The sequence below is a fragment of the Muntiacus reevesi genome, chromosome 12, assembly GCF_963930625.1.
Source record: "Muntiacus reevesi chromosome 12, mMunRee1.1, whole genome shotgun sequence".
Classification (NCBI taxonomy): Eukaryota; Metazoa; Chordata; class Mammalia; order Artiodactyla; family Cervidae; genus Muntiacus; species Muntiacus reevesi.
This window is the reverse complement of record NC_089260.1, coordinates 32,130,676-32,158,107: the sequence shown is the minus strand read 5'-3', so window position 1 is coordinate 32,158,107 and position 27,432 is coordinate 32,130,676. Positions and strand designations below refer to the sequence as shown.

Genomic DNA, 27,432 nt, shown 5'->3' with positions numbered 1-27,432 from the left:
GACTCTTTGCTTACCCGCTGATATATAGGATAAAGTAACCTGGCCGGCACAGGTTCATAAGTAGTCGTAAATTAGGGGGTCAAGATATAAAGAATAAGTCTTAACTCTGATAGGGCACTTGAATGCTTCTCAGTGGGGCTGCTCACTTTACCTTTCCTCTTATTTCTTTACTGTGGAGATCCTTCCAATTAGGGCTTAAGTTTCTCTTCATACTTTTGTAAATAAAAGTTTCATTCTTGGATCTGTATTTCTCAGTGTACTCAGTTTTTAGCAACACAAGGAATCTTAAACAAGGAAGGAGACTTGTGGTTTAATCAGTTGAGTTAATTGCAATCACCTGAGGTGTTAGAGCAGACCGGCTGGTCCATGCTACCTTATTAAAATTAGAATGAAGTAGGATGTTAGAATCATCTGGAGAATCTGAAAATGAAAATAGAAACCACCACCACCACCACCCCCCCAAAAAAGAAGAAATCCCACATCCCCCCAAACCCTAAAATATAGGATAGGAACCCCAGCCCAGTTTAATTACCTCTGATTTTCAAAGATTGGGTTTCAGGCATCTGTATTTTTAAAATACTGATGACTGTAATATGTCACCAGAGTAAAGACCTCTCTTCTTTTATTAAAAAAAACTCACCTGGTCATTTTGATAAGCTAGGAACAAGTGATATAGAGCTCCTGAGCATGTGGGATCATTTGTGACACTTACAAACAAAATATAATAGAGAAGTGTGCTTTTTGTTTGGAGAACTAGTATGCTCTCCATGTATCTTGTTTTTAAGAGTAAGAGTAGGGAGCGTGACATCAATAAGCAGGGGTAATTACAAGTCAGTCAGCACTGTTTTATGGACAGAAGCATGTGAGTGGTTAGAGGGGGAGAAAAGGAAAGGCCAGTAAGCAGGACTAGAACAGGACTTGTGTGGTGGAACATTCCCATCTTGTGGCTTAGTGAGGACAGTGCTGCTAAAGAGAAAGAGCTGAACCTCTTCATCTTAGTTATGTAAGAATTTACCCAACTAGTGGCAGTTGTTCATGCTATTAGACTTCTCGTGATTAGGGCACAAAACATGTCACCACCAGCACCATTCCCTCAGTCTTTTTGCTGCTTGTCCCTGTAAACCCTTCTCTGAACTTTTTTTACTCCATGTAGTAACCCTGTTTCTACAACTTTGTTATGGAGACTTCTGGAGCTGTTGCCACCACATTCTGTTGCAGCCTTGTTACAAAAAACCTATTTGGAACCACAAGTTACTCAGTTATTGTGAAGTAACCTTCCGACACCTTGAAGTCAGATCTCACCTCCCTGCTGTAATAAATCTATGTCAGATTATCTGTTTCCTCCTCTGTAAAATGGGAAAATAATATTACTGACTTTATAGAGTGATTGTGAGGATTTAATGAGTAACTGCATTTGAGGCACTTAGTGGAGTGCTTTTGACAAAAATGATTTACTGGTATTTACCATTCATTCCTTTAGCAAATACATTTTGAGTATATAGACCATGAGCAGTACATGGATTCTGTCTTACTCATAAAACCTAATAATCTATGGAATGTTTTTTTAGATATAGTAAGTTCTTGATTATTTGTATAGAATAGCAGAAGCCTATCTGTCAGTGGGTTGCTTCTGCTCAGGAATTTCCTTCTGACATCTGAATGTCCTCTGAAGTTTGTAATGCAATTCCACTACATTTTTTTTGAACCAAAGAATTGAGATGTTAGTGTGTATACAGGAAATAGGAAGGCTATAAAATGTCAAAATGAAGAATGAGTTTGCTTAGTTTTGTTAAAAGTTTTTTGTTTTCTGAATGCTTTATTATGTCTGATTTTATTAAATTGGCAAAATCATAAATATTACAGTTGGAAGTTATTTCAGTGATCACCAAGCCTTTCCTGAGGCTTTCTGTTTTGGTGAGCCAGAAATGCTGGAGAGAATTCATCCTTAGAATGGATACCCTCTTTCCTGAAACCATCGTCTGTGGTCCTTACTTGGCTTTCAAGGTAAGACACGTCCTCTACTGCCACACTGTTGGCACAGTGCTCTTTGTGGCTGTCCCTGGCCTGTAGAGAGATTTTAATTCATGGAACTGGTTCTCATCACAGGGCTTTAAAACTTTCTCTCTTATAATTAGTCCTTCAGGGGGCACACTTGCTCATATTGATTGTCTTTAGCCAGTGACGTTAAACCACTGTGCTTTTACCATTACTCAGTTGAATACTGTTACTGGTAACTTTTCTCTTGGTCATTATAGAGAACTGGCTGTAGCTGGTGAGTGATGCAGAAAAGAGCGAGATAATAATTTCTCTTACTTGAGGACTGTACTTCTGTGGATACTGTATAAATTGCATTGATTCTTGGGGCAGGCATATCAGGCTGCCATGCTGTTCGGCTACTTGCTCCCAACCCCTTCACAGTTTACTTTGTTTAAAATAAGACAGTGTTTCAGTATAAGCTGTTTTTGAACTATGCTAATTCGTTTTTAAAGATAATAATTGTTTTTTCTCACTTCTGTTTTCTTTATAAAGGGAAATAAGGTTATTTTGGTCTGGCTTTTTGTGAAACTGTGCTGGGCTCTAGTCATCAATACTCCGTGTCCCGCATGCAGGAATCAGCTGTTAGGAATCAGTTGATGCAGAGATATACACTAAGCCCACATACCTTCTAGCATCTCTCATGTACTTTGATATCAGCTGTGGTTCATTATCCAGGTTCAGTATCCAGGAAACTAGGTAACCTGGGCAAGCTGATAGGTGTGTTTGTAATAATTCTTTATCAATTTTGTTTATCCCTTCTTAGGTACCGATGTTTATTTTTTAATTGTGAAAATGATCATTGTTGGCAGAGTTAAGTTGAATGGGAATTAAACAGTTCTGTTTTCTTTTTATTGATAAAGTCAGTAATATTGATCATTGAGCATTATTTCAGGGCAGATCCTGTGTGAAATATTTACTGTACATTTTTCTCATTTTTAATAGTCTTTAAGTAATGCTGTGAAATGGTTCCATTTTGCAAGTCAGAAATCTAGGACTTGGGAAGATTAAATAGCTTTCCGAAGGTCACAGCTAACAAATGCTAGAGCTGGAAACCATTCATCCTCTTCCTGCATGACCCCTGAAGCCTGTTTTTGTGCCTTTCAAGAAATGGAGAGGTCTTTTATACAGAAATGCATAAGGCTTATGCACGTTCTCACTTCACAGTGTTGAAGGTCTGCCAGTCTAGTTGGTGTCCTTCTGCTTTAATCTCTTCCCTGCTGACTGCTTGCTGTACTTAGAAGGTCTGGATCTTAAACTGGTGTAGTCTTTGTGAGTCCATTCATCACAGAGTCTTTGCTTCATGTCTGTTCCTAACTCATGGTTTTAATAATTAAACTGCTGGTAGGAGAATCATCTTCTTGTTAAAATATGCCCATAAGCTTTGGAGTTTAAATCTTGGTTCTGCCACCATTTCCTGGACATGTGATCTTCAGCCATTTACTCAACTTTTCTGTTTCAGCTTTCTTATTTGTAAAATGAGTATAATATAATGCTTTTTCCTAAGGTAGTTATGAGGATTACATGATTTATAATACAGGTATAACAATTAGGATACTGCCTGGCACATGATGTTCAATAATTGTAACCTGTATTAGTAACTGGTTACTGATGATTTATTCCTATCAATAATATACATGTTTTAAATTAAACACTAATCAGTAAAACTCTAATTCCCATTTTGTTCTTAGATTTATTTTTCCCTCTGATAGCTTTCCATTGTATTTTAGACTGTATTGCCCTTTAGTCTTCAGGCCATGTCCTTGTACTGAATAATACAGTCTACTGCTGTTAATAATACTATGTGCCAAGCACTGTTCAAAGCCCATTAATATATTAACAATCTCATGTTGTAGGAATTATTATTAATCATGACTGTTACTGTGAACTTTTAAATTAATTGCCTATTCAGTTATGCAGTGTACCTCTTCATTTTAATGGAAATATTAAAGGAGAGAGTAAATAGAAGAGCTGGCTATTCCATTAGAGATTATTTGGTATATCCTTATTGTTGAGAAAAATTAGGTAGTGCTGTGACTGGGCTGTCTTTATGTTCTCTGTTACCAAGCAAGTTCTTGGATACATGTTCCTGTTGTTGCTTCCTCTGATTAATGAGATGCTGTGTCCAGGAACCGTCTTGAGGTGTTGAGAGTTTGTCAGAGGGTTCTGCTTTTAGATATTCAGATAATTGATACCTTTTTCTCTGTGCCTTACTGATATTTTTATCTTTTGTGGCAGGATATTGCTATTAACAAAGGTTAATGGGGTCACTTTCTCTGTAATAGTCTCAGCTAGAAGTGGTAATGTTAGATTCAACTGAAGGAATTTTTGGATGCCAGAACTTTAAGCACCTTTGACCTAAAGGTTGTAAGTGTTCTACATGGACAGTTTTTGGAATATCATTTTATTTATTTTTAATTTACTCTTGGCTGTGCTGGGTCTTTGTTGCTGCGCGGACTTTTCTCTAGTTGTGGTGAGTGGGGGTTACTCTCTAGTTGTGGTATGGGAGCTTCTCATCGCAGTGGCTTTTGTTGCAGAGTACAGGCTTTAGGGCACGCAGGCTTCAGTAGTTGTGGCTCTCCAGCTTAGTTGCTCCATGGCATATGGGATCTTTGTGGATCAGGGATCGAACCCAGGTCTCCTACATTGGCAGGCAGACTCTTTACCACCGAACCACCAGGGAAGCCCACATGGACATTTTTGACACATCTTCAAATTCCAAGAGTTTCAGGTGTACGTTTAGACTATGTAAGATTTTTTTTTTAGGTAAGGGTAAAGGAAATGGTTTGTTAAAAATTAGGTCAGTTCTGTCAGAACTGTGGGTTCATCAGTATAGTTTTGTTTTTTCTTTCAAATAAAGGAAGTGTAAACTATAAGAGTGATATTTAAGCTTCTGTTTTTTCTTTTAGGTGGTATTAAAGATTATCAAACATTACCAGGAAGAAGGACAAGGAACTGAGGTGGTTCAAGGAGTGCTTTTGGGCCTTGTTGTAGAAGATCGACTTGAGATTACCAACTGCTTTCCTTTCCCTCAGCACACTGAAGATGATGCTGACTTTGATGAAGGTAAGGATACTCACACAAATGGTTATTGATCCAGTGTTCACCATAACCTTTGATAATTGTTAACCGGGAGCTCATCAGAGTAACCTAGTTCTCAGTCTCTTGAAAAATATTCTACAGATTCTCTGAAATGAAGTTACATTATCAAAAACTTGATTGGTTTAGCCTTTAGTTGTTCGGGATTTGTGATTCTGATAATTTGGATAGGAGCTGTGCTGATGTTAACTTTCTCATTGTGAAAGCAGCTTACCAATTACAGTGTGAAGGACAGAAATCGTCACTATGTCCCACACCCATTTCCTTCTGTAGTTTTTTGACTTACTGTTTAAGAAGAGATGAGTTGTCTACTTCAGAAAGAACTTACTCCTTAAGCATTTCAGAATCTTTGTGCTGCAGGTGTAATTGCTTTGTTAGCAAAGGCCAATAGTAGTTAAAAAGATCCTACCAAAGGCCAAGGTCAGCATCCTAAAGGATTTTTTAAAAGATCTAGTTGAAAATTAGGTTGTCCGAATTCTCACATTCTGTCAGCACTTAATTGTTGTCTTGATGATGGCCATTCCGACAGGTGTGAGTCAGTCTCTCATTGTGGTTTTGATTTACATTTTCTTAATATTAGTGATGTTGAGCACCTCTTCATATGCTTGTTGGCTGCTTTTATGTCTTCTTTAGAAGGTGAAATGTCTTTTCAAGTCCTTTGCTAATTTCTTAGGGTTTTGTTGAAGGAGTTCTTTATATATTCTGCGTATTTACTCCTTTTTGTATATATAGTTTGCAGGTATTGTCTTTCTTTCACACTTTTGGTGTTTCTTTTGTGGCACAGAAGCTTTAATATAATTCAACTTGTCTATTTTTGCTTTTGTTTGCTATACTTATGGTGTAATCTACAAGAAATCATCGCCAAGACCAGTATTACGAAGGTTCTTCCGTATATTTTCTTCTAGGATTTATATGCTAGTGCTGTACTCTTTTGATTATTGTTGCTTTGTAATATGTTTTGGAATCAAGAAGTGTGAGGTCTCCAAACTTTGTTTTTCTTTCTCAACATTATTTTGGCTATTTAGGGTCCTTTGAGATTCCATACAAATTTTAGATAGTTTTTTTTCCTATTTTTGCAAAGAAAAAAAAAAAAGAAATGCCATTGGTATTTTGATAGGGATTGTATTGAATCTGTAGCTCACTTCGGGTATTATGGACAGTGTAACAGTATTAAATCTTCCAGTTCATGATTACGAGATGGGCGTCTTTTCCTTTGGTTTTGTCTTTCAGCAGTGTTTTGTAATTTCCAGCTTACAAGTGTTTTGCTGCATTGGTTAAGTTTGTTCCTAAGTATATTATTCTTTTTGATGCTATTGTAAATGTGATTGTTTTTTAAGTTCCTTTCATTCATTTTATTGATCACTTTTAACTTTGATAAAATGTTATCTCATTTGACTTCATGTCCTCATAGTACCTTGAACGTATAGTAACACAAAGTGTACTCTTACAGCGGTTGATACCTTGGTATTGCAGTTTGGTCTACACATCTTATTTTAATTGAAGTGGTACTTTTAGAAACTAACCAAGGCTGTTTTATTCTAGGCACCTAAGTATTTGAATTTTTTAAAAACTTTTTTAAGGTTTTAAATTTTTTATGTTAAGCCAGCCAGAATCTCCCTGTTTCATTTGAATGGCTGTAATATTCCTATTAAATGTGTGTGAAACACAAGATTATGGTTGGAATTTCTCTTCAGTCTATTCTGGCAGTATTTAGATATCTCTATTCCCATATTCACCACCCTATCTGGAGATGCACAATTATAATTCAGCAATAACTATTTTAGATCTGGAAGACCATGGCTTGCTAGCATACTTTCTTTGATTTATAAGTGAGCCTAAGAGTTCATTTGAAGTGACTTATTCAGTTTCCCTGTTAGTGGCACAGTTGGGAGCAGGATCCATTCCTGAATAGTTCACATTGTCTCATGGTTTTCTCAAGTAGTTAATTTTGTTTTATAAAATCCTCAGTTTATTTGTTAATGAGTTCTTTTTGGCTGCACTGGGTCTTCATTGCTGTGTGTGAGCTTTCTCTAGTTACACAGAGTGGGGGACTCTGGTTGCATTGTGCAGGCTGCTCATTGTGGCGGCTTCTCTTGCTGCAGAGCATGGGTTCTAGAGCACAGGCTCAGTAGTTGTGACCCCACGGCATGTGGAATCTTACCAGACCAGGGATCAAAGCTGTGTTCCCTGCGTTGGCAGGCAGATTCTTAAGCCCTGGACCACTAGGGAAGTCCTAAAATTCTTAATTTGAAATATGAGCAAGAAATAATGTTTAGTGCAATTACAGTAGATGAACCAAGCAAAGATTTGATCATTGTCTGCTAACTTCTTTTATGGACTTGGGATAATTGGCCCGTGTGCCTTTTCATTAACATATGCTTTAAGAAGCTCATTTAAAAATAACACTGAAGTAACAACAGACTTCAGTTTAGCATTAAATAATAAAAATATTACAGGGCATTGTTTGCTGTGTGTTAAATGTGCATTTTCTATAATCATTTACTCTGCATAGTTGAAGGTTTTATCCATTCCATTTTGCAGACGAGGAAAGCTAATTTGGAAACTAGTAGGACTTGCCATTTTTCTTATATATGTGAAAAATCTAAGACAGTCCCCAGTATTTCTTCTTGAGTTTTAGATTCTCTCACTTAATCTGTTTATTTATCTTAATGGACATTAGTATGCAGTCACCATTAGATTTTTATCAAACTTGATAAAAGCTGATTTTTTCCATTATAGTTCTGCATGTTTATTATTTTAAATAATGCTAAAGGCCTATTGTTTTGCTTACTGCTTTTCTGTTGTTTTATGCTTGCTAAAACTAATATTTGTTCAGGGAAGGATCTTTTGCTCTGCCTTTCACCCTAAGGAAGTAAAGCACACCAAACATTTAATAATTTTAGTGATTACGTATTTTGAATCATGTTGTGTGTGTTTTTTTGTTTTGTTTTTTTTTTTTTTTTTTGGTTTGTTATTGTGTCCAGTGTAAACTAGAGATTCTGTGATCTGTGGGCCTGCTTTTGCATATGAATTTTTTTTTGAGCTTTTTATTTTGTAGTAGACTATAGCCGATTAACAATGTTGTAATAGTTTCGGGGGACAGTAAAGGGACTCAGCCATATGTATACACGTATCCATTCTCCCCCAAACTCCCCTCCTATCTGGGCTGGAACATTCCGTTGGAACACTCTCATACCCATTCACTATGTATTTTCTGTGACTGTGTTCCTGCCACAGTGGCTTAGTTGAGTAGTTGTGACAGAGATCATATGGATACCTGGCCTGAAATTTTTTCTTTGTACGGTCTGGTTCTTTAAGAAAAACTGACCTTTTCTTTTTTATATATCACTTTTTCTTATTATTTTCCCACTCATAAAGTTAGATAGTTCTTTTCATCATGAATTGATGGCTTTTTGTTTGTTTCTTTTAGATGTTGCCCTTGATGCTGACTCTCCTAGACTGTTTGTGTGCACAATAGTGAAAATGCTGGCATTATCGGGTGTTTGTTTCACTGGTGCACCTGGAAATATCAGAATGGTAGTTTTTGCTTTAATTTTACTGCATTTTTCCTTTAAAAAAAAAAACCCACATACTGAATTACTGATATTTGGGAGAACTGTTTGTAGATAATGGACTTCCCTGATGGCTCAATGGTCAAGAATTTGCCTGCAATGCAGGAGACACAGGAAACGCTGTTTCGATCCCCGCATAGAGACGATCCCCTGGAGGAGGAAATGGCAACCCACTTCAGTGTTCTTGCCTAAAAAATCCCATGGACAGAGGAGGCTGGCAGGTTACAACCCATGGGGTTGCAAAGAATCAGGCACAACTGAGTTGACTGAGCTCACAACACGCATCTGTAGATAGTAGGAAAGGAAGGCTTTCGATTATGGTTGTAGATTTGTGACCAGGTATTGTGGAAAGACGGTGGTATGAGGCCAGAAAACTCAGGTGGAAGTCTCGGCTCTACAGTTATGATCTGTGTAACTCTGAATAACTCACTTCTGAACCAGTTTTTATCTGACTGATTGATCAGGCACGTATTCATTGCTCACTTACTGAATACTCGGAACATAGCGGAAGGAGAATTTCCTTATGAGGTTAACATTTTGGGTAGTGCTACAGTGGATTTATGTTCCAGTAAGGTGATTCAGAAAATAAGAAACTGTTGGCGTGAAGTTTCACTTTTCTTTTTTTGCATATGTGATAACTCTTCATTTGAGTGGTTTAAATCTTGATACACTTTTATGTTACAGAATTTACTTTCTAGAGAGATAATGTGCTCATATTAGAGAATATATGATTTTTTAAAAATTAAGTAGAAAAACTCATATTAAAATTCCCATTAGGGGGCACTATTATCAAGCTTAGGAGAACTAGAGACTAATTTGTTTTCTCAGACACGCAACCCGAGGCTTGCTAAAAGGGAAAAGTATTTTCATCTGATAAGATTCAGATACTGTTTTATACAATCAGATTCCTTAAATATGTTATAAAGTGCAGTGAATTAAACACAGATCCAATAACTCACTGTCTTGTTTTTCAGTCAACTAAATCAATATAATATTGCAGGTGATATAAGAGGCTTACTTTATTCTGAATCAGAGCCAAATCCATAATTTTCATATTTAGAATAGATAATTTTGAAAATTTTGCTTTTATTAAGTCAGTCACAAAGGATGATCCTTGGCCTTCAAAAAAGTTTCTTAGAGAAATGAAGCATGAAGACTATTGTGCTACTAAAATGGAGTCAGGGGAATGAGCTGATGCCTAACTGAGACTGTACTGACTGTAATTACTGAAGTAATTTCACACAGCGAAGCAATACGCACACACACATAGCTCTTAACCTTTCTGTTTCTTTTCAGGTACTTGAAAATTATTTTCTTTTTTATTACTCAAGTTTAGTGTTAGAGCAAGAAACACTACTTAACACTGCCGTACGCTATCACTTTATCATTAAGCTTCCAAAAGAAAGGCAGTGGTGTAGCCTTCAACAGACTTTTTAAAGTCTAAAGTATAGATTGGCAAAAATGTAATTAAAATAAAATGTAATCACAGTAGTTTTTCATGGCATAGGTGTTATTTTGGTATCACTGGATTCAGAGAGAGTGGGTTTGTATAGTTACATTATTTTCCATACTTTCTACCTTGCTAAGCCGCAGTTTACATTGGAGAAAGTCTCTGCTTAATTACTTGCTTCCTGAAGTCTCACCTTCTCCTTTGCTTGCAGCCCACACTGTGAGGGCAAAATTGCTTTAAACCTAGCCGGTGGTTACTGTTTCAGCTGTGTATTGCTTTTGAGTTCAGGAAAGCACTGAGTCAGAATAGAGAAAGCTTTTCATACTTTCTCAGACTGATGGGGACATTTTGTGAAAAGATGTTTAGTTATTATTTTGTATTATCTTCTATCTGTATGAACAGTCAGTGATCACTGTGATATGCTTGACAAATTAAGTTTTTTTTAAAAAATCCATTTCTTTTATTGCCTTATTTTTTCTCCCAAAGAACTTTTCTTGGTAGAAATATTGAAAGTTTATGTAGACCGTATTGGAGTGTGTTTTGAAGCTTATTGGAGAAGTAGGAGCAAGTTTACTTTGTGATCTCAAATAATTAAGTGGGGGAGGTATAATAAAAATGTTTCAGATATCTTAGAAAAAATTTCTTTTCAGCTTTTATCCAGGAAATTACATTGAGTGGGTGGTGAAAAAGATACAGATATGAAATCTAGTTACTGCTTTGAAAGATTTTAGGTGGGAGAGACAAGTGTGTAAAGAATTGTGAAAAAGAATTGATGTAAGTTTAGAATGAGGAAAGGAAAAAATGATGGCAACACTCAGATATGAGCTACTCACTCCTTTTGGGAGATGACTTTACAGTTACGAGGGAGGTAAAGTTTGAGTTTGTAGATAATTATCAGTTACGTTTTAAGTAACTTGTAAGGAAGTTATGTCTTGTGAGTTTGTGTACGTTATTCACATTTTTGGGCCCTCATATATAACACAAGCATCTCTAGAAATAAAGAGCAAACTATCTAATATATATTCAATTTGGCATCTTTGTAATTCAGAGCTGATTATGTCCCTTGATAGTAATTTTCAAATTTTGTTGCTGATTTTGTCAGATAGTGAAGTTGTCTTTGACATCTAGGCTCTTCTGATACATAAAAAGATGCCTGATGGTGATTGAGTGCTTTGTTTATAGAAACTCAGGGCCCTTGCTTCATTTAGCTCTATTTAAAATATTTAATAGGTTTTTAAATAGAATGCTTGGTACATCTTAAATATTTAATAAACTATTTCATATTTGTTTCATTCTCAGTGACATACTGTACAGTCAGGTAACCAGAGAGAATCTGTGCTCTGAGTTATGCCACAGTTCTCCGGGGCACTGATCCTTGGTGGTTATTCACGGTAGTGTTTTGAAAATGTTACATCCTTCACACTGAATGATTTATTGCTGAATATTCAGGGTAATGAACTTTAGATTATTGCCTTCTTAAATTATTTTGATCACTCATAAAGCTATGGTTTGTGATTTGAAACTAACTTAATAACCTTAACCATATTTTATATGTTTAGTTTTTTGGCTTATTAAGGTGATTAGAATATGAGAAGTAAAATCCAGATATAAAGCCTCAATCCTGTATATTTGTATGCTTTTTTCGTCCTTCCAGTTTGGGTGTCTCAAGATTTTAAAATACAAGAGTAGGAACAAAGTCTGCTGCTTTTTAAAAACTCGAAAAATATTTTTTGTGTTTACTTCATGTTTTAAAATTTAGGATTTTCCCCTCGCTTTTTAAGTGAATTGAGAAGCTTCTGTGCATGGAAGGATATACTATTGAAAATGTGGTCAAGGTAAAAGATTTTTCTGCTTTAAGAAATTAAAGCGCTTTACACTGTACCCTCCCTTGGTCCCTGAAGCGTAAGTGCTATGGTTTGGAAAGGAGCCAAGTAAAACCTGTTCAAATTTTGTGCAGACTTAAAGTAATACTTTAAGATTTGAAAATTACAGGTGGATACAATACTTAAATAGTATTTAAAATTCCTGTTTCCCAAGTCTAAAAATGTAATCCTTAAATTACTATTCCCAGTGGTTTAAATTTTAATTAAATAAAAATAACCTTACTTTTGAACCACAGTGACATTAGGTATAGATATTTGAATTTGTTACTAAACTTTAAGATAATAACCATTAAAAATGAACTGTTTGGGCACTAATTAAAATGTCAAAAAGTCACAGCTAGTGTGTAACAAAAGATCCTTGCTATTTCTGTTTGATTAAAAATTGTCCTAATCATCACAGTTAAAGCTAGCTTTCTGTCTTACCCAGGAGAAGTGTTAGCTGGCTTCACTCCCCCAATTCAACACATTATCTTACTTGCAAGTTTTATAGATTGATAGATTAATTATAGTTAGGTTTGATGTTTTGGTGCTGATACTGTGTTTTGCAAGTTGCCCTTTATATTAAGAGTGAAGTGTTCTGTTTGTTTTGTATTGTCTCTCTAGGTGAAATTTTCATAGCTCTTGAAACTTTTATCTGTTTGAGATTACTCTCCAAGACTTACCTATTATCAGTTTTAGACGGATCTATTCATACCTTTATCCCATTTCAACATGAGAATTATTTGCTGCCTTTTTTTTTGATCAGTAATTTTTACTCAGTACTTTTAGATGCTTTCTAATATTTCTGAAAACAAAGGCAATATTTATTTTGACTTAAGTAACAATATAATGGCATGCGTTTATAATGCAACCCTGCATCCCCCCTCTTTTCACCATCTACATATTCACCCTTTGTTTTCTCTCATATTTAACCTGCAGACATTTTAATATACAGACAATCTTTCTTTCCTCCTTGAATGGTGAGAGGATTACAGCTATTTCCATGGTCTTTGCAGAAATGTATCTGCCTTGTTTCTGTCTTGTAGAATTGGATGGGTGAGGACCTTGAGGACATAGTTTTGGGTGGCAGGCTGCGAGTCCCACAAGCAGCAATAGTGGTTATAAGAGTCCAGCAGCGGGGTCCTAGTGGGGGCTTTGGACCTGGGGCACATGTCAGTGACCCCAGCAAGCAGGAAAGGCGGCAGCGGCAGTCCCTCCACAAATAACATTTGTCCTCGAGCTACTGTAGCTTCCAGGTAGCTCTGTTCTCACTTTATTTTCTCCTTTTCTTTCTTTATCCCTTTGTTATTCATTCATCAAGTCATTATTTCAGGGGGAACTATGTGCCAGGCATTTCCAGTGGCCATTTCGTGTCTATCCCTGCTAAGGATATTTTCTGAGGTGCTCATTATTTCAAGAACCTAGCTGTTTTGAGCAGTGTTTGTGACTTGAAGCGTGGGGAGATTTGTTAGCACGTTATGTTAGTGAAATCAGAAATTATGAAATTGTGAAATTACGAAATCAGAAATTGTGAAATTATGTTAGCACATTTGTTAGTATACTGAGTGAAGATTATGTTGCTGTTCAGGTGCAAGTCTCTGGAAAGTTTTTGTGTAGTTGAAGAATGATTTAGGATTATAAATACGTGTCTGTAAATCTGCATGTCTATGGATTTGCGATTCAGGGTAATTCCATTATTTTGTAAAATAACGTGGTTCCTCAAGATTTGTAAATTATCATGTTTTTCATTTTTGTATTAGAAATATTTTATATTTATTTTGGATATCCTTGGGTGGGGTTCCCAAATCTAGGTAAAACTTCCTGTCAGTAATTTAATCTGTAAACAAATATACTCAGTTTTAAAAGTCTGTGAGCAAGACTTTTGCTAAGGTGAATTATTTCTCCTTAACTTAGAAATTTCTTCTTTCCCTCCTCATACCACTCTTACCACCATTCCTACTTTGAAACACAGATAAAATGAAACATTGCAAAGATTCATTATTAGAAGAGAGTGAAGGGTTATATGAAGAGGGGTGACATAACACCTTTATGGGTATTAGCCATTTTTTCTGGTGTATGAGTGAGGAATAAGATGGTATTAGACATACTGTGAAAGCTGTAAGCGTGTCTGGGTTACTTCCCTGCTCCTTTAGGAGATGTTTGACATAATTAACCGTGAGACTGATGTTTTGCTAGAATCCAGATTTGTGTTTGTTTCTTGTCTCCTCATCCTACTGGCAGCTAGATAAAAAATAAGTTGCAGCCAGTTCCACATGTGTGGAAATGGTGTGTGTACACATTTACCGTTACAGCTCTTGGTTGAGAAGAATTTTTGAATCATTTATATACAGATCTTACAAACGTTCTGAAGCTTAGATGGAGTTCTGGTGAAGTTATGGTTTATTACTGATTGTAATCCTGGGCCTCTAGTCTCAGTTTTCACATTTGTAGAGTGGATCACAAGAGGAACTTCTGTGATTGTTGTACACCTGGGAAGCTGAAGCCTAGAGAGGCTCAAGTCTAAAATGAGTGGCTAATCCAGAACTAGAAATTCCAACCTGCTCATCTATTATGTTAATTCAGCACAGTTTAGGAGGGTTTTCCATATTCCCAGTGTTTTGTTGAAATCGTTGTGAGTGAGGGATATAGATACATGTAGTTGTGACATGTAGGCATGATGTATTTACTTAAAGGTGACTTTTTGGTGTTATCATTACTATCAGCACAGCTGGGTTGTTGAATTTAACACTAGATTCAGAAAGTTTCTTAAGTCTGTGCCTGTATACGAGGTATTAAATAAAATGAAGGGCAATCCTAACCTTTCATGTCAACAGAAAGTTAGTGATAGTTGAATATATACAGTCAGCTCAGGCACTCTTAAGCCTGTTTCAATGCTAAAAGGACTTAATTGAAAGTATAAATTGATCTGGTTAGGTTAAGGAAGGAGAAATACTTTCTTATTAAATGCTTTCGAATGCAGTTACAAACAATAGGTTGAATAGATGGTTTAATTTAACTTTGGAGACCGGTCTGTGGCTGATGACACAGGAAGACTTTCTAGAATACATTGCTCTGCAGATGACTTAGACAGACAACACTGATAAAGCCTGTCGTGTGAACTTCCTTCTTGACTGAGTACACAGTCTGCTTAAGTGGTGTGTTGTGCAGTGCTTCCAAGCTGCTGTGCCTGCCATCTGCGCAAGCAGAGTGAAAGAGAAGAGAGTGTGGAAAGGAAGTAGATGTGTTAGTTGTAAGGAATCTGTGTGAACACTGGGTGCCACTCACGAAACGCTGAGCAGTGAGTGGTTTTTCTTTGTACCCAGTGCAGCCAGCTGTCTGTGAACCGGAGGCTTGAAACACATTCAGCTCTCCACTTCACCTTTTGGATATCGTGGTACCTGTGCCTGAGACCAAGTAGAAAATCCAAAGACAGTAACCATGATCTTGCCACCCTGTTATTATTTTTCTCAGTTTTTTGGGGGGGGATAGAATCTTTATGCTGCTTTAGTGTTTGACACCGTTGTTGAGGTAGATGTAATAATGCTAACATTTTTACTTTGCCTAAATGGAATCTTTCTGGAAAGAAATTATACTATAAAACAAGTTTCCTGAGAAACATTTAAATACTTTTAAAAAAGGTCAGTAAGACCTATAAATGGGAAAATTGCTTCACAATCTTACAAGTTGTAACCATGTGAATGATAGAGAAGTTGTGTGTGGGTAAAAGGGATTGACTGGCAGAATCTAACCTATATAGCTTTGTCAGTAGGTAAATCTCTTGTTTGAATCTGAGGCTTATAACTTGCAAAGTCTTTCTTTGTGTATGCATATGGTTACCTTTTTGATACAAACATAGAAGCCCTTATAAAACTGTGTTAATCGTGAGTCATCTGGTACCTCCTTAGGAATGAACATAACCTTATAGAGATGACTAATAATACAAAGCCACTGTGCTTTCTGTGGCTTTTACCAGCCATGCCTCTAGTTCTGAAACATTTAAAACGAGACCTGCTCCCTCTTTTAAAATTTTTTTTTGGACAAAGAGCTGTCTTATCAGAAAACTGCAGTAACTTAAGCAGATCCATAACTGGAGGGAATTAATAACAGAAAGTTTTTGTTGACACCAGGAAGTAGATTAAATAGTGCAATTGTGGTAATGAGTACCATATATGATAAGCATGAGCCACCTGGGTTTTATTAGGCTGCTTGATACTTTGATCACAATATTATTTCAAGGCTTGTCTATTTAAATTGCTAAGGGTTCTTGTCATCTTTGTGATTTAGACCATAATTTCTTTCACTGCAGAGAGATTTTTGAAAAGAAAAAGGCCCTGGCCAAGCTGAAATTCTGGGGAGGTGCAAGTTCAACAGCTCAGCAATCCTTAGAACGAGAAAAGCTTTTAAACAAAATTAAAAGCTTGAAAGTACAGCAGTTGAGTATCAAGTTCATCTGACTTTGCTTCTCTTTAGATTTTTGCTTGGATCATAATTACACTTTTGTTTATCATATAGTAATGGGCACTATAATGCTGTTTGGCATAATTCAATTAATTATTGTTTGATATAAATACATGCATTTAAAATATATATTTCATGTTTTGAGAATTTGGTACTGCTATTGGTTTCCCTTCAGCTGGTATTAAGTGGTTTTGATGAGCATCTTTGAGAATTTATGGAAAGTTTTTTAACTACTTCACCCATAATGAATAAATTATACTAATCACAGAATCTGATAAATTGCCTTGCTTTTTGTCTTTGAACTTGAAATGTTAAACTTTAGTTAGCCTGTTGATATAGATGAATGAAATTTTTAGTCATTAAAAGCAACAGATATTTCTTCTACTAATTTTAGAAATAGTCTTTCACAAGTACCTAATAGTATCTTTGTTAAGTATGATAGTTAAGCAAATGTTTTGGCCTAGGGACATATATATTCATTTTGATTAGTAAAGAGCGGACAGGGAAGTTTTAATAATTTAAGGTATTATTGTCCTTGGCATATTAAAAGTGCTGTTTTGAAAATTTACATGTAAACTGCTTTGTACATTTATTGATGTGCTCATTAATTTTCACTGTCTTGAGTTTTGAGTACTCTTACAACTGTTGTTAGCTTGGCTTGAAGTTTCCATGTCTCAGTATAACTTTTAAGCCTGGTTAAAGGCGCTTAAGAATATAATGGTCTTTTAATATATCTGATTTGCCCTTGGTATTGAAAGAAGCATATGGAAGTGTTAATCCATCAACAACCTTTTTGTTTTCCATGATAAGACAAAGGAAAAACTATTAAAAATAGGAAAATATTTGATCATTGGAAAAATTGCTGACCAAGAGCTTTGTAACATTTTTATTTTAGAAAGTAGGGTAGTGCTTTTAAGTTTTAGAGGTTTGTGACTCATTGATTGAGGAAAGGTGAACTCATATAAAATGCAGAGGCATAGATTTAGGAACAAGCAGGTGATACAGGCAGAGAAAAATGAGTCCTGTCACTTAGAACAAAGACTTAGTTTGGGGGAATGGTCTGAAATAATAATAGAGTCAGATTATGGAAGACTGAATGCTTGAAAAAAAGAGGCTTAAGCTTGAAGCAGTTGTGTGTCATTCTAGGTTCCCCAGCAGAGGTATGAGGGTATAAAATCTATCTGTCTATCTTGGTCTAGAAGCAGGAAAAACAGAATGGATAATGGAGGTTTGAATGAAATGTGGGCAGTAGCAGTAAGAGTGAAAAGGTGATACTAGAGAGTTGGAAGAAACGTCAAAAGGTTGAGTTCAGGTTTATACACACATTTTGAGGGCTTGATCTCGTGTATCAAATAGCTTTAGTATCTGACGTATTCTAGAAGAAGTAAATCCTGTTTGTCATCCCCTTTGCTCTTGCATCATTTGTGAAAAGCACCTGTTCTGAGATACTGGTGTGTATGACCGAGCAGGTGGGTAAGGTAAATGTGAGCTCTTGATAACCAGCAGGGCACGTACAGGCTTTACTAAAATATTAAGTATTTTTCAATTCAGGGAGCTTTGGGGGTCATTTTGAAAAGTACATGTGTTGTTTGGAAGAGTCAGTGTGATGTAGCTGTGGATTGATATTTTTAGAGCTGTCTTAAGGAGAGAGGATTAAAGTTCCAAAGGACAGAACTAAGATCTACTAAAAATAGTAATAAAGAGTAAAGAAGATTTACTTCACTATTCCGATAGAACTGTCCATTCATGGGATGGAATTCTTTAGACAGTCATGTCTTGTCTTGAGAATAGTTGTTAGAAGTTGGTACATTCATTCCTTCATTCATTCAAAAGATGTTTACTGAGTCCAGCTATTTCAGGAACTTTGCCAGATATTTAGAGACAACCTAGTGAACACCTAGAGGAGAGAAACATAAGATAGTTAACCAGGTGAAATAATTATAAATTGTGTTAAGTAGTGTGGAAGAAATAAACATACTTTAGCAGGTGGTAACCCACCTTTTATGGGTCCCTTCAGAGTCCTTGGTACTGAGGTGTATTCAGCTGTTTGAGAGCCAGGAGTAGAAGAAAGCCAAGTGCAAAGGCCATCTCTAAGGTGGAAATGAGCTTGCAGTTGTTTAGCAACTCTCGGAAAGCTTGGCTATCTGAATAAATCCTGCTCAGTGAGAAACAAGGGGCTGTGTCATTTAGAGCCTTGTAGGAGTTGGGGTTTTGTTCAGTAAGTAGCAAGAAGTGACTGAACTGAAGAGTCTTAAGTTAAAGTGGTTGACTTCATGACTGTCATGTTCTTTATAATACTGAGACTTAATCTCAAATTTTTCTTTCCTTTTTTTTTTTTTTCCCCAGATTTTTCTTCTTGGTGGTGTATTTGAAATATTTATGAAGCTTAGCTTGGTGATTGAATGCATTAGTGATAGTGTTTATTCCAAGAAAGTTTATCTGTGGCTTCTGGATAACTTTTTTTTTTTTTAACTTTTTGTTTTGTACAGGAGTATAGCCAATTAACAATGTTGTGATAGTCACAGGTGAACAGGGAAGGGGCTCAGCCATACATACATGTATCTGTTCTCCGTCAAACTCCCCTCCTATCCAGGCTGCCACGTAACGCTGAGCAGAGTTCCATATGCTATACACTAGGTCCTTGTTGGTTATCCATTTTAAATATAGCAGTGTGGACATGTCCATCCGCAACTCCTTAACTGTCCCTTCCCCCCAGCCCCCCACAGCCCTGGCAGCCATAAGTTTGTTCCTGGATAACTTTCATAAACAAGTTTTTCTTTTTATTTATTTATTTATTTATTCTACATGTTTTATTTTGGAATAATGTTGGGTGTACTGAAAACTTGCAGAGATAGTTTAGAGAGTTTTCTATAGTCCCAGCCAGGCTTCCTCTCATGTTGTCATCTTAACATTCCTGTGGTACATAAGTCTAAGAAACCAACATTGGTACATTACTATTAACTAAACTTCAGACTTTGTCCAGATTTTACCAGTTTTTCCATTAATGTCCTTTGCTTTTCTGGGGTGCAGTCCAGGATTCCACATTACTCTTAGTCCTCGTGTCTCCCATAGTCCTCTCTGGTCTTGCCATTCCTCAGTCTTTCCTTGTTTTCCTTCATCTGGGTAGTTTTGAGGAGTGCCAATTAAGTGTTTTGTAAAATGCCCCTCAGTTTAGGTCTGTCAGATATTTTTTCATGATTAGAGTTTTGAGGAGAAAACCCATAACGGTGAGTGCTCTTTTTACTACGTCCTGTTGGATGGTAGAATGTTATCCACATGACATCACTAGTGATGTCACTTGGTCACTTGGATAAGGTGGTATCTGATATCCTTTTTGAATTATTACTCTTATCTTGGATATCTCTATAATTTACAGAAACATTAGAACATTGATGTTTCAGTTGAAAAAGAGTTTCTCTCTTAGAAGAAACAACTCAAATCACTTTGCAACTTTACTGTCTGCTCCTAATAGTTTAATATCTAAACAACATGGACAGAGTTGTATATTATGTGCTGTAACTTTTCACATAAGTTAGATGAGCTTTTCTTTTTTACTTTTACGCTACGCCATCTCAGACATACTGTTGAGTATCTAAATTCATTCCGACTGATTCAGATTCATCTCTTACAGAATATGAATTGGATGTTGGAGAACATTGATTATAGCCCACCAGAACTTCAATATCAGGAATATTTGATGCAGGAATTAACATTTCCCATGTGTGATCCTACACAGTATTATTGGCAATAGTTTGCATACACTGCAAAATACTTTGTGTACAAAGGACCTCTTCAAACTTTCAATTTGGTCTCAACACAACTTTGACCACCAGCATGGCGTATACTCCCACTGTGAGAGCTTCACATGGACATACAATTGGTGAAATTAAGAGATGAAGAAAAAAATGCCTGAAATAATTGAAAACCAGCCTTAAATAGCTTGTTTTTTTCTTTGGGATATTTGAAACACTTCAGATATTAAACATCCCAGTTAAGAAAATAAGAAAGAATGTACGGTTGTCCTTGGTACCCAAGGGGGATTGGTGCTAGGGCCCCTGCAGTCAGTGAAGACCAGAATCCACAGATGCTCATGTTCCTTATCTTTTATATTCTTATTTTGGAACTTGCTGGAAGTTTTGTTTTCCCTTCCTTGAATGCTGTCAATCTGCAGTTGATCATATGTGAAACATGGGAGATTTGGAAGTTTGATTATATTGAAGTTTCAGGGACATCCCTTTGATTTCCCCGTTCTGCAGTTCTTAAACTTCTATTTCATTGTTGACTCCAGGTATCTCGTCATATATGTTGACTAATCTTATTATGGCTCTTTGTATGGGGAAAAAAGCAATTGTACATCAAAATTTTGCTATCATTAGTAAAATAGGTATTTTTCCTAGCTATTAGTAAGAACATAGCAAGAAGAAATTTTCGTTTTTCTCTTCTTAACTGGGAAAAATCACTAAAAAGTAAAAGTCTTGAAAACTAGTCATGGGGAGGCAATAATCTTTGAATATTGTCATTATCATCGTCATTGTCATTATTCTTGGATTGGTGATGATAACATTACAACCTCAGTCGTAATGGTTAACATTTATTGAGCACTTCCTGTGTTGAGCACTTGGCATGCATTAGATATAACCATGGCTACTTTATGAAGTTAAGTTCTGTACTATTCCCAGGTGGTACTTGGTTGTGTACAATTGGTTGTATAGGAAGTGATTTCAGAAGAGGAAGTCACTTAAGCACTAGGTTGGAACTAGTGGAATTTGAGCTAAATCTTGAGGATATGTGGTTCCTGCTTTTCTCTCTTGTGACGTTACCCTCAATTCCTGCTGCCGTGGCCCGCTTTATGACAGCTGTACTGAACCACTTGTTTTCTTCCCAAACCAAAATCTGCCTTGTTCCTGCATAGTGGATTATTCTCTTCTCTTAATTTGAAATAATTTCAGATTTATAGAAATTGCAAAGAGTTCTTGTATAACCTTCATCTAGCTTCCCTTATTATTAATATCTTTTATAACCACAGTGCCTTTGTCAAACTAAGAATTGACACAACACCATTAAGTAAACTACAGATTTCATCTGTATTTCTCTAGTTTTCCCACTTACATTCTTTTTCTGTTCAAAGGTCAGTTCAGGATACCTGTTGCAGTTAGTTGTCACGTTTTTTAGTCTCCTACAATCTACCTTTTCCTTGTTTTTCTTGACTGGCATTTTGGAAAGTACTGTCAGGTCTTTTGTCCGCTGTCTATTAGTTTGGTTTGTGTGTTGCTTTCTCATGATTAGATTGAGGTTATGGAATTTGGGGAAGAATACAGGAGATATGCCTCTCTAATCACATCATATTGGGAAGGACATCATCTCAACATGTCTTAGTACTGGTGATACTAACCTTGGCCACTCAGTTTAGGGGATAATGGCCAGGTTTCTCCACTGAACAGTTACTATCTGTCCCTAGAAGTAAATTACTGCTTAAGAGGAGAGTTAAGTTGCACCTCCTGGTGGAAAAAGTAGCAAAGAATTTTTAGAGATAAATGAAAACGCTTTGGTAACTAGTAAATATTATGAGGACTGTCAGATTTAATCTTAATTACCTTTTTCTCTTATTCACTTTTATTGGACTGGATATTTATTGAGCTCAGGAGCTAAGATGTATTGTTTCCTTTATATGTAGAACAGTGACATAGGGTAAATGCACAATAAAATGTTTGTTGAATGGCTAGAACCAAAAAAGGGAGATTGTAAATTATACACAAAGCTAAATTAGTTTAAGTTGATCCTTTAGGTAGTGGAATAGTATTAACAGTGTTTGAATAATTTAACAAAAATTTTTAGTGTTTTAGTTTCCTTAGTTTTAATTTTGTTTGTGATTAAAGAATATATTCTTCCCTGATTTGAACATATTTAGAAAAAGTATTTTTTCTTCTTAGCTTTGAAGGACAACTGATTAGAATAAAGAAATTTAACAAAATAAATTTAGACCAGAAGTCTTTTATATGATTAAAGGTTGAATGTTTTGAGCATACTCTGTATTTAGAAGGGTGGATTTAACTTGGGAAAGCATGTAATTTCTAAGTAAATTAGCAGTGATAGAAAAATCCCATCCCATTTCTCAAAAAAGGTGTTTAAAAGTACCAGTGTTATGTTTAACCTAACTTTTCCTAACTTTTACCTTATAAATGGACTCTCTGAACTCCAAGCATGCTAAATTTAACTTCCATATTGGATTCCAGTTTTACTTATGGATGCTCTGGCTTCCTTTCAGACTGTATAAAATTTTTTTTTTTTTTAAGAATGTTGGTTGATTCATTAAAAACAGGAACAATACTTGCTTTTGGTCATTGATGTTTTTGCTAAATAGTGACTAAAAAGTGAAGAGGAGTTTTCTTTAAGAAGTTGAAGGCTTAAGGAAGTTGACAGTTGGTTTTAAGTCTTTTGTTTCAGCTGCTGTTGCCATGCTCCTACTCAGGATGAGTTTTGTTACCTTCTGGGGCTTCCCAGGTGGCTCAGATGGTAAAGTGTCTGCCCGCAATGTAGGAGACCCAGGTTCGATCCCTGGCTGGGTAAGATCCCCTGGAGAAGGAAATGGCAACCCACACCAGTACTCTTGCCTGGAAAATTATATAGGAGCTTCGTAGGCTACAGTCCATGGGTCGCAAAGGGTTGGACATGACTGAGCGACTTCACTCTACCACTCTAGACAGTTAAACAGACTTGCACCAATGCCAGATAATCACTGTCTACTTGAGACTGTTAAAATGCTGTCTTCTCTTTAATTATTTTCATTAAAAAAACAACCTACATTGTCATTTGTCATTGATCATACTGACCCTTGCTCTTAGAAGAAAATAATGATAGCACATATGTGCTTATTTAAATTAACCATTTTGGTGAAATATAAGGGAAAAGTTTGTTGAACTTAGAGGAGTCAAATGTTAAGTGTTTTACTGATGACAAAAATTGTTGGGAAGTAAAATTATGAAATGGATGGAAATGTAAACAAATGTTACCAAATCACTTTTATTTATTTATTTTTTAACCAAATCAATTTTAATTAGTAAAATGGAATGTATAGCTCAGTGACTTTAGACATACTCACCCAAATAAATGTATGTGTATCTGTGTGTAAAATATGTGTAAATTCTTAACAGCCCTGCTGCTGTCCTTTGCTAAGATGAGCCACAGATATTAACAATGTCTTGCATCTCTTGGTAGAAAAAAATCATAATGAAATTTAGGGATTGGCAACATTAAAGAACTGGAATCCACATGAGAGATTAGAATTTCTCAAAATGAGGGAGGAGGGTGATTGTGGGAAGAGGTTTTGAAATAGAGGCTGTTGCATGACCAATGTACTGATAGATGGATGTGGAGTATGGAAAAAAATTAGTCCTTCAGCTTTAGTTTCCACCTCTGTAAAATAGAGACAATTGATACCTACAACATAGGGTATATTAGTTTTGATCATTTTGTTGAAGAGTTTGACCTTTGTGCCACTGACAGTGGGCAACTATATAAGCTTTTTGTATTTTAACAATGTTGAGATCTGGTTTAAGAAAAAATATTAAACTACAAGAAGACCAGTTTGAGCATTGGTGGTGGGAATGACCAAAGGGATAGAGATGAGAAATTTGATGTCTTCTGAGTAAAGGGGTAATTTGCATTAGTGAGTGACAGCTAAGTCTAGACTTGTAGACTAGACTTACATGATGATCTAAAAAATTGCACCTTAAACTCAATTTTGAATTAAATGTGTAGGAAATGTACAGGTTTACTTTTTAAAATAATCAACCATGTCAGATTTATTTTATATCATATCGCTCAACATGTTAAAGCTATGGTAATAATAACTGCTCTTAGAATTATTTTGCATGTGAAACCATAAGATACCTAATAGCCATGATCATACCTCTTTAGTATAGTGGTTCAGGGATAGGATGTTGCTACAGTCGAATGTGATCTGCTCTTTACTGTGATGATACTACCATCTACCTTTAGGGTTGTTCTGGGGATTAAGTAAGAATGCATGTAAAACATTAAGACAGTATCTGATTCATAGTAAACACTTCATGAGTGGTAGATACTGTATTTTTCACAAAAGCATAATTCTGGGTACATTTGGGGTATAGTTTTTAGTTCATTATAGCTTGGAAGCATATGAAATATGTAGAGTCTATCTTCTGTGGTAGCATAATTTAACTTAATCAGTTGTGATTATGTTTATTGCATTTCAAGATCAAGCCTTGTTGAGAGGTCTAATTTGCATTGTATAATTCAGACTAATCAGGGCAAGTTGAAATTTAGGAGATTTTTAAACAGTGTGATATTTAATAGGAACAAATAAAGATTTAGGCCCTGAGGGAAGAAACATAAACCATTAATACTAATTCAGTGTGAGGAGGATAGGCTCAGAAAGAGGTTCCTAATAAAGGGGGTAAAAAACTGTTTGTAACCTAATGCAGAAGGAGCCCCACCTCTTTAAGTGGCGCTGTAAGGAACTGAGAGAGTGACCTGTGTATAGACAATGGAGGGCTGCGGTCATTCTGCGTACCTGCCTGGGCTGTGTGCTTAGTCATGTCTGACCTCATGGACTGGAGCCTGCCAGGCTCCTCTCTCTGGAATTTCCAGGCAAGAATACTGGAGTAGATTGCCATTTCCTTCTCCAGGGGATCTTCCCAACCCAGGGATCCAACCCATGTCTCTTGCGTCTCCTGCATTAGCAGGCGGATTCTTTACCACTGCGTCAGCTAGAAACCATCCTAATTCCAGTTTAATTCATAGAGCTCACTGGTAGTAGAACAAAGGAGGAAGGTGAGCGTATTTGCCAGCCTTTGGGTTGGTGAAGGCAGCAGTAGATCTTCAGTATCCAGATGTCTTCAGTATTCAGAATCCACCAGGGCTTCCCTGGTGGCTCAGTCGGTAAAGAGTCTGCCTGCAGTGTGGGAGACCCGGGTTCAATTCCTGGGTCAGAAAAATCCCCTGGAGAAGGAAATGGCAACTCACTCCAATATTCTTGCCTGGAGAATTCCATGGACAAAGGAGCCTGGTGGGCTACAGGCCATGAGGTCACTAAAAGTCGGACATGACTGAGTGATTAACATACACATCCAAGTGTATATAAATAGGCATGCATTTTTTTTAATGCTTTTCTAAAATCTTAAAATTCTATCCTTTTTTATTCTTTCTTATAAAAAAGTTTTCATCCAGGCAAAGTATTTCCCTAGGGGTGATCTGGAACTCCTTGGAAAAGCCACAGTGAGACTACTGTGTCTGTGCCCTTATTTAATACAGGTAGGCTTGGTGTCCTGGCCTTTTTTGTTTGACTGCATATGCTGCCTTAACTGTTTCCATTTTATTTCATTTGCTTTGTTTTCTTTAAAAAGGTTTTTTTTTTTGTTTGTTTGTTTTTGTGTTTTTCATTCTGTTTTTGGAGCAAGGGTGTTCTGCCTCACATATTTTATAGTCAGATTTATGCTTCATTAATTTTACTCTTAAATTATGTAGACTTTTTTTTCAAGAAGACTAAGCAAGATACAAGGATTAAACATGATAGGTAGTAGAAATTTGATATCATGCCAGTATCACTCCAGCCCTCTTCATTGTAAGTATTCTGAAACCCTCGTCATTGAACCCTGTATTTCAGGCAGAAATTATAAATTATTTCAGAAACAATTTGTATAGTGCTTTGGGATCTCCTTGATGTAGTCATGAAATATGCTGATCTTTTATCAAGTCTTAATTATTATTATATCATGTCTTTATTATTATTATTCATGACTATTGCTTATTGGGCTTCCCTGATAGCTCAGTTGGTAAAGAAAGAATCCATCTGCAGTGCAGGAGACCCTGGTTGATTCCTGGATTGGGAAGATCCGCTGGAGAAGGAATAGGATACCCACACCAGTATTCTTAGGCTTGCCTTGTGACTCAGCTGGTAAAGAATCCACCTGCAATGCCGGAGACCTGGGTTTGATCTCTGAGTTGAGAGATCCCCTGGAGAAGGGAAAGGCTACCCACTCCAGTATTCTGGCTTAGAGAATTCCATATGCATATATAACATGTATATGCTATTCAATATATGAATATGAAATTCTGTGGAGAATTCCACGGACTGTATAGTTCATGGGGTCGTAAAGAGTTGGACACTGCTGAGCGACTTTCATTTTCAAAAACCAGGAAGAGTGATGATATCAGAGGTCATAGGAGTGAGAGGTACTCATTAAGGTCTCAGAGCTACTGTATAAGATGTATATTCAGTGTAGGTATCAGGTAAAGGACTTTTTGAAAAACAGATAATACTTTTCCTGAGTCTCCCTTAATTGTGGTGTGGAATCCTGTCTTGATTCTTAGTCATTTCTTATGCCAGTACATTCTCTAAATGTTTTGCCTAAGTTCCACTTAGGTTAGATTTTAAAGCAATATTTACTTTTAGTACAAGATAATAAGTGAGGTGGCCTTTTCTGTAAATCAGAAATTTAATTGGTCCTTACTGCATTGATGCCTGATATATAATCGAGGTCCTGTAAAAGTACATAGTTTGTATGTTTGCACATCTAATAGTCGTTTCGAATGCACTGAGAATTTGCCATTAAGAGGAATCTTGGGTAAGTTTTATGAAGGAAATGGTTCTTTTCTCCAGTTTCTATTAGTTTATTTCATATTATTGACATCGTTGTAAACTTTTATTGGATTTTGAGAGCCTTTCAAAGTGCTTGCAAAATTACGTGTTTATCTTTCTGTGCTTTTATCCCTCTGGTCCTTTAGATTTAGTTCAGTCCAATAAGTAAGAAGGGTGGGATGCTAGGATGATTTCTTAGCAGGTTGTTAATTTAGGAAACAGGACCTTATCTGCCAGTGTTAAAGAGTGAGCACTGGGAAGAGGGAATTTTCTATTGGTGATTTCACTAGCTGTGAGAAACCTCTGTTCCAAGAGGAATAATGTAAAAAGTAATTGTGT

At 36.3% G+C, this 27,432-nt stretch overlaps 1 protein-coding gene across 1 annotated transcript in view; it reads left to right on the top strand.

Moving 5' to 3' along the window:
• Positions 1-27,432, top strand: part of EIF3H (eukaryotic translation initiation factor 3 subunit H) — a 92,997-nt gene that overhangs the window by 24,680 nt on the left and 40,885 nt on the right. Inside the window, exon 2 of the mRNA XM_065903159.1 lies at positions 4,944-5,100. Within this exon, the coding sequence (XP_065759231.1) occupies positions 4,944-5,100 (157 nt within the window). The remainder of the gene's footprint in view (positions 1-4,943; positions 5,101-27,432) is intronic.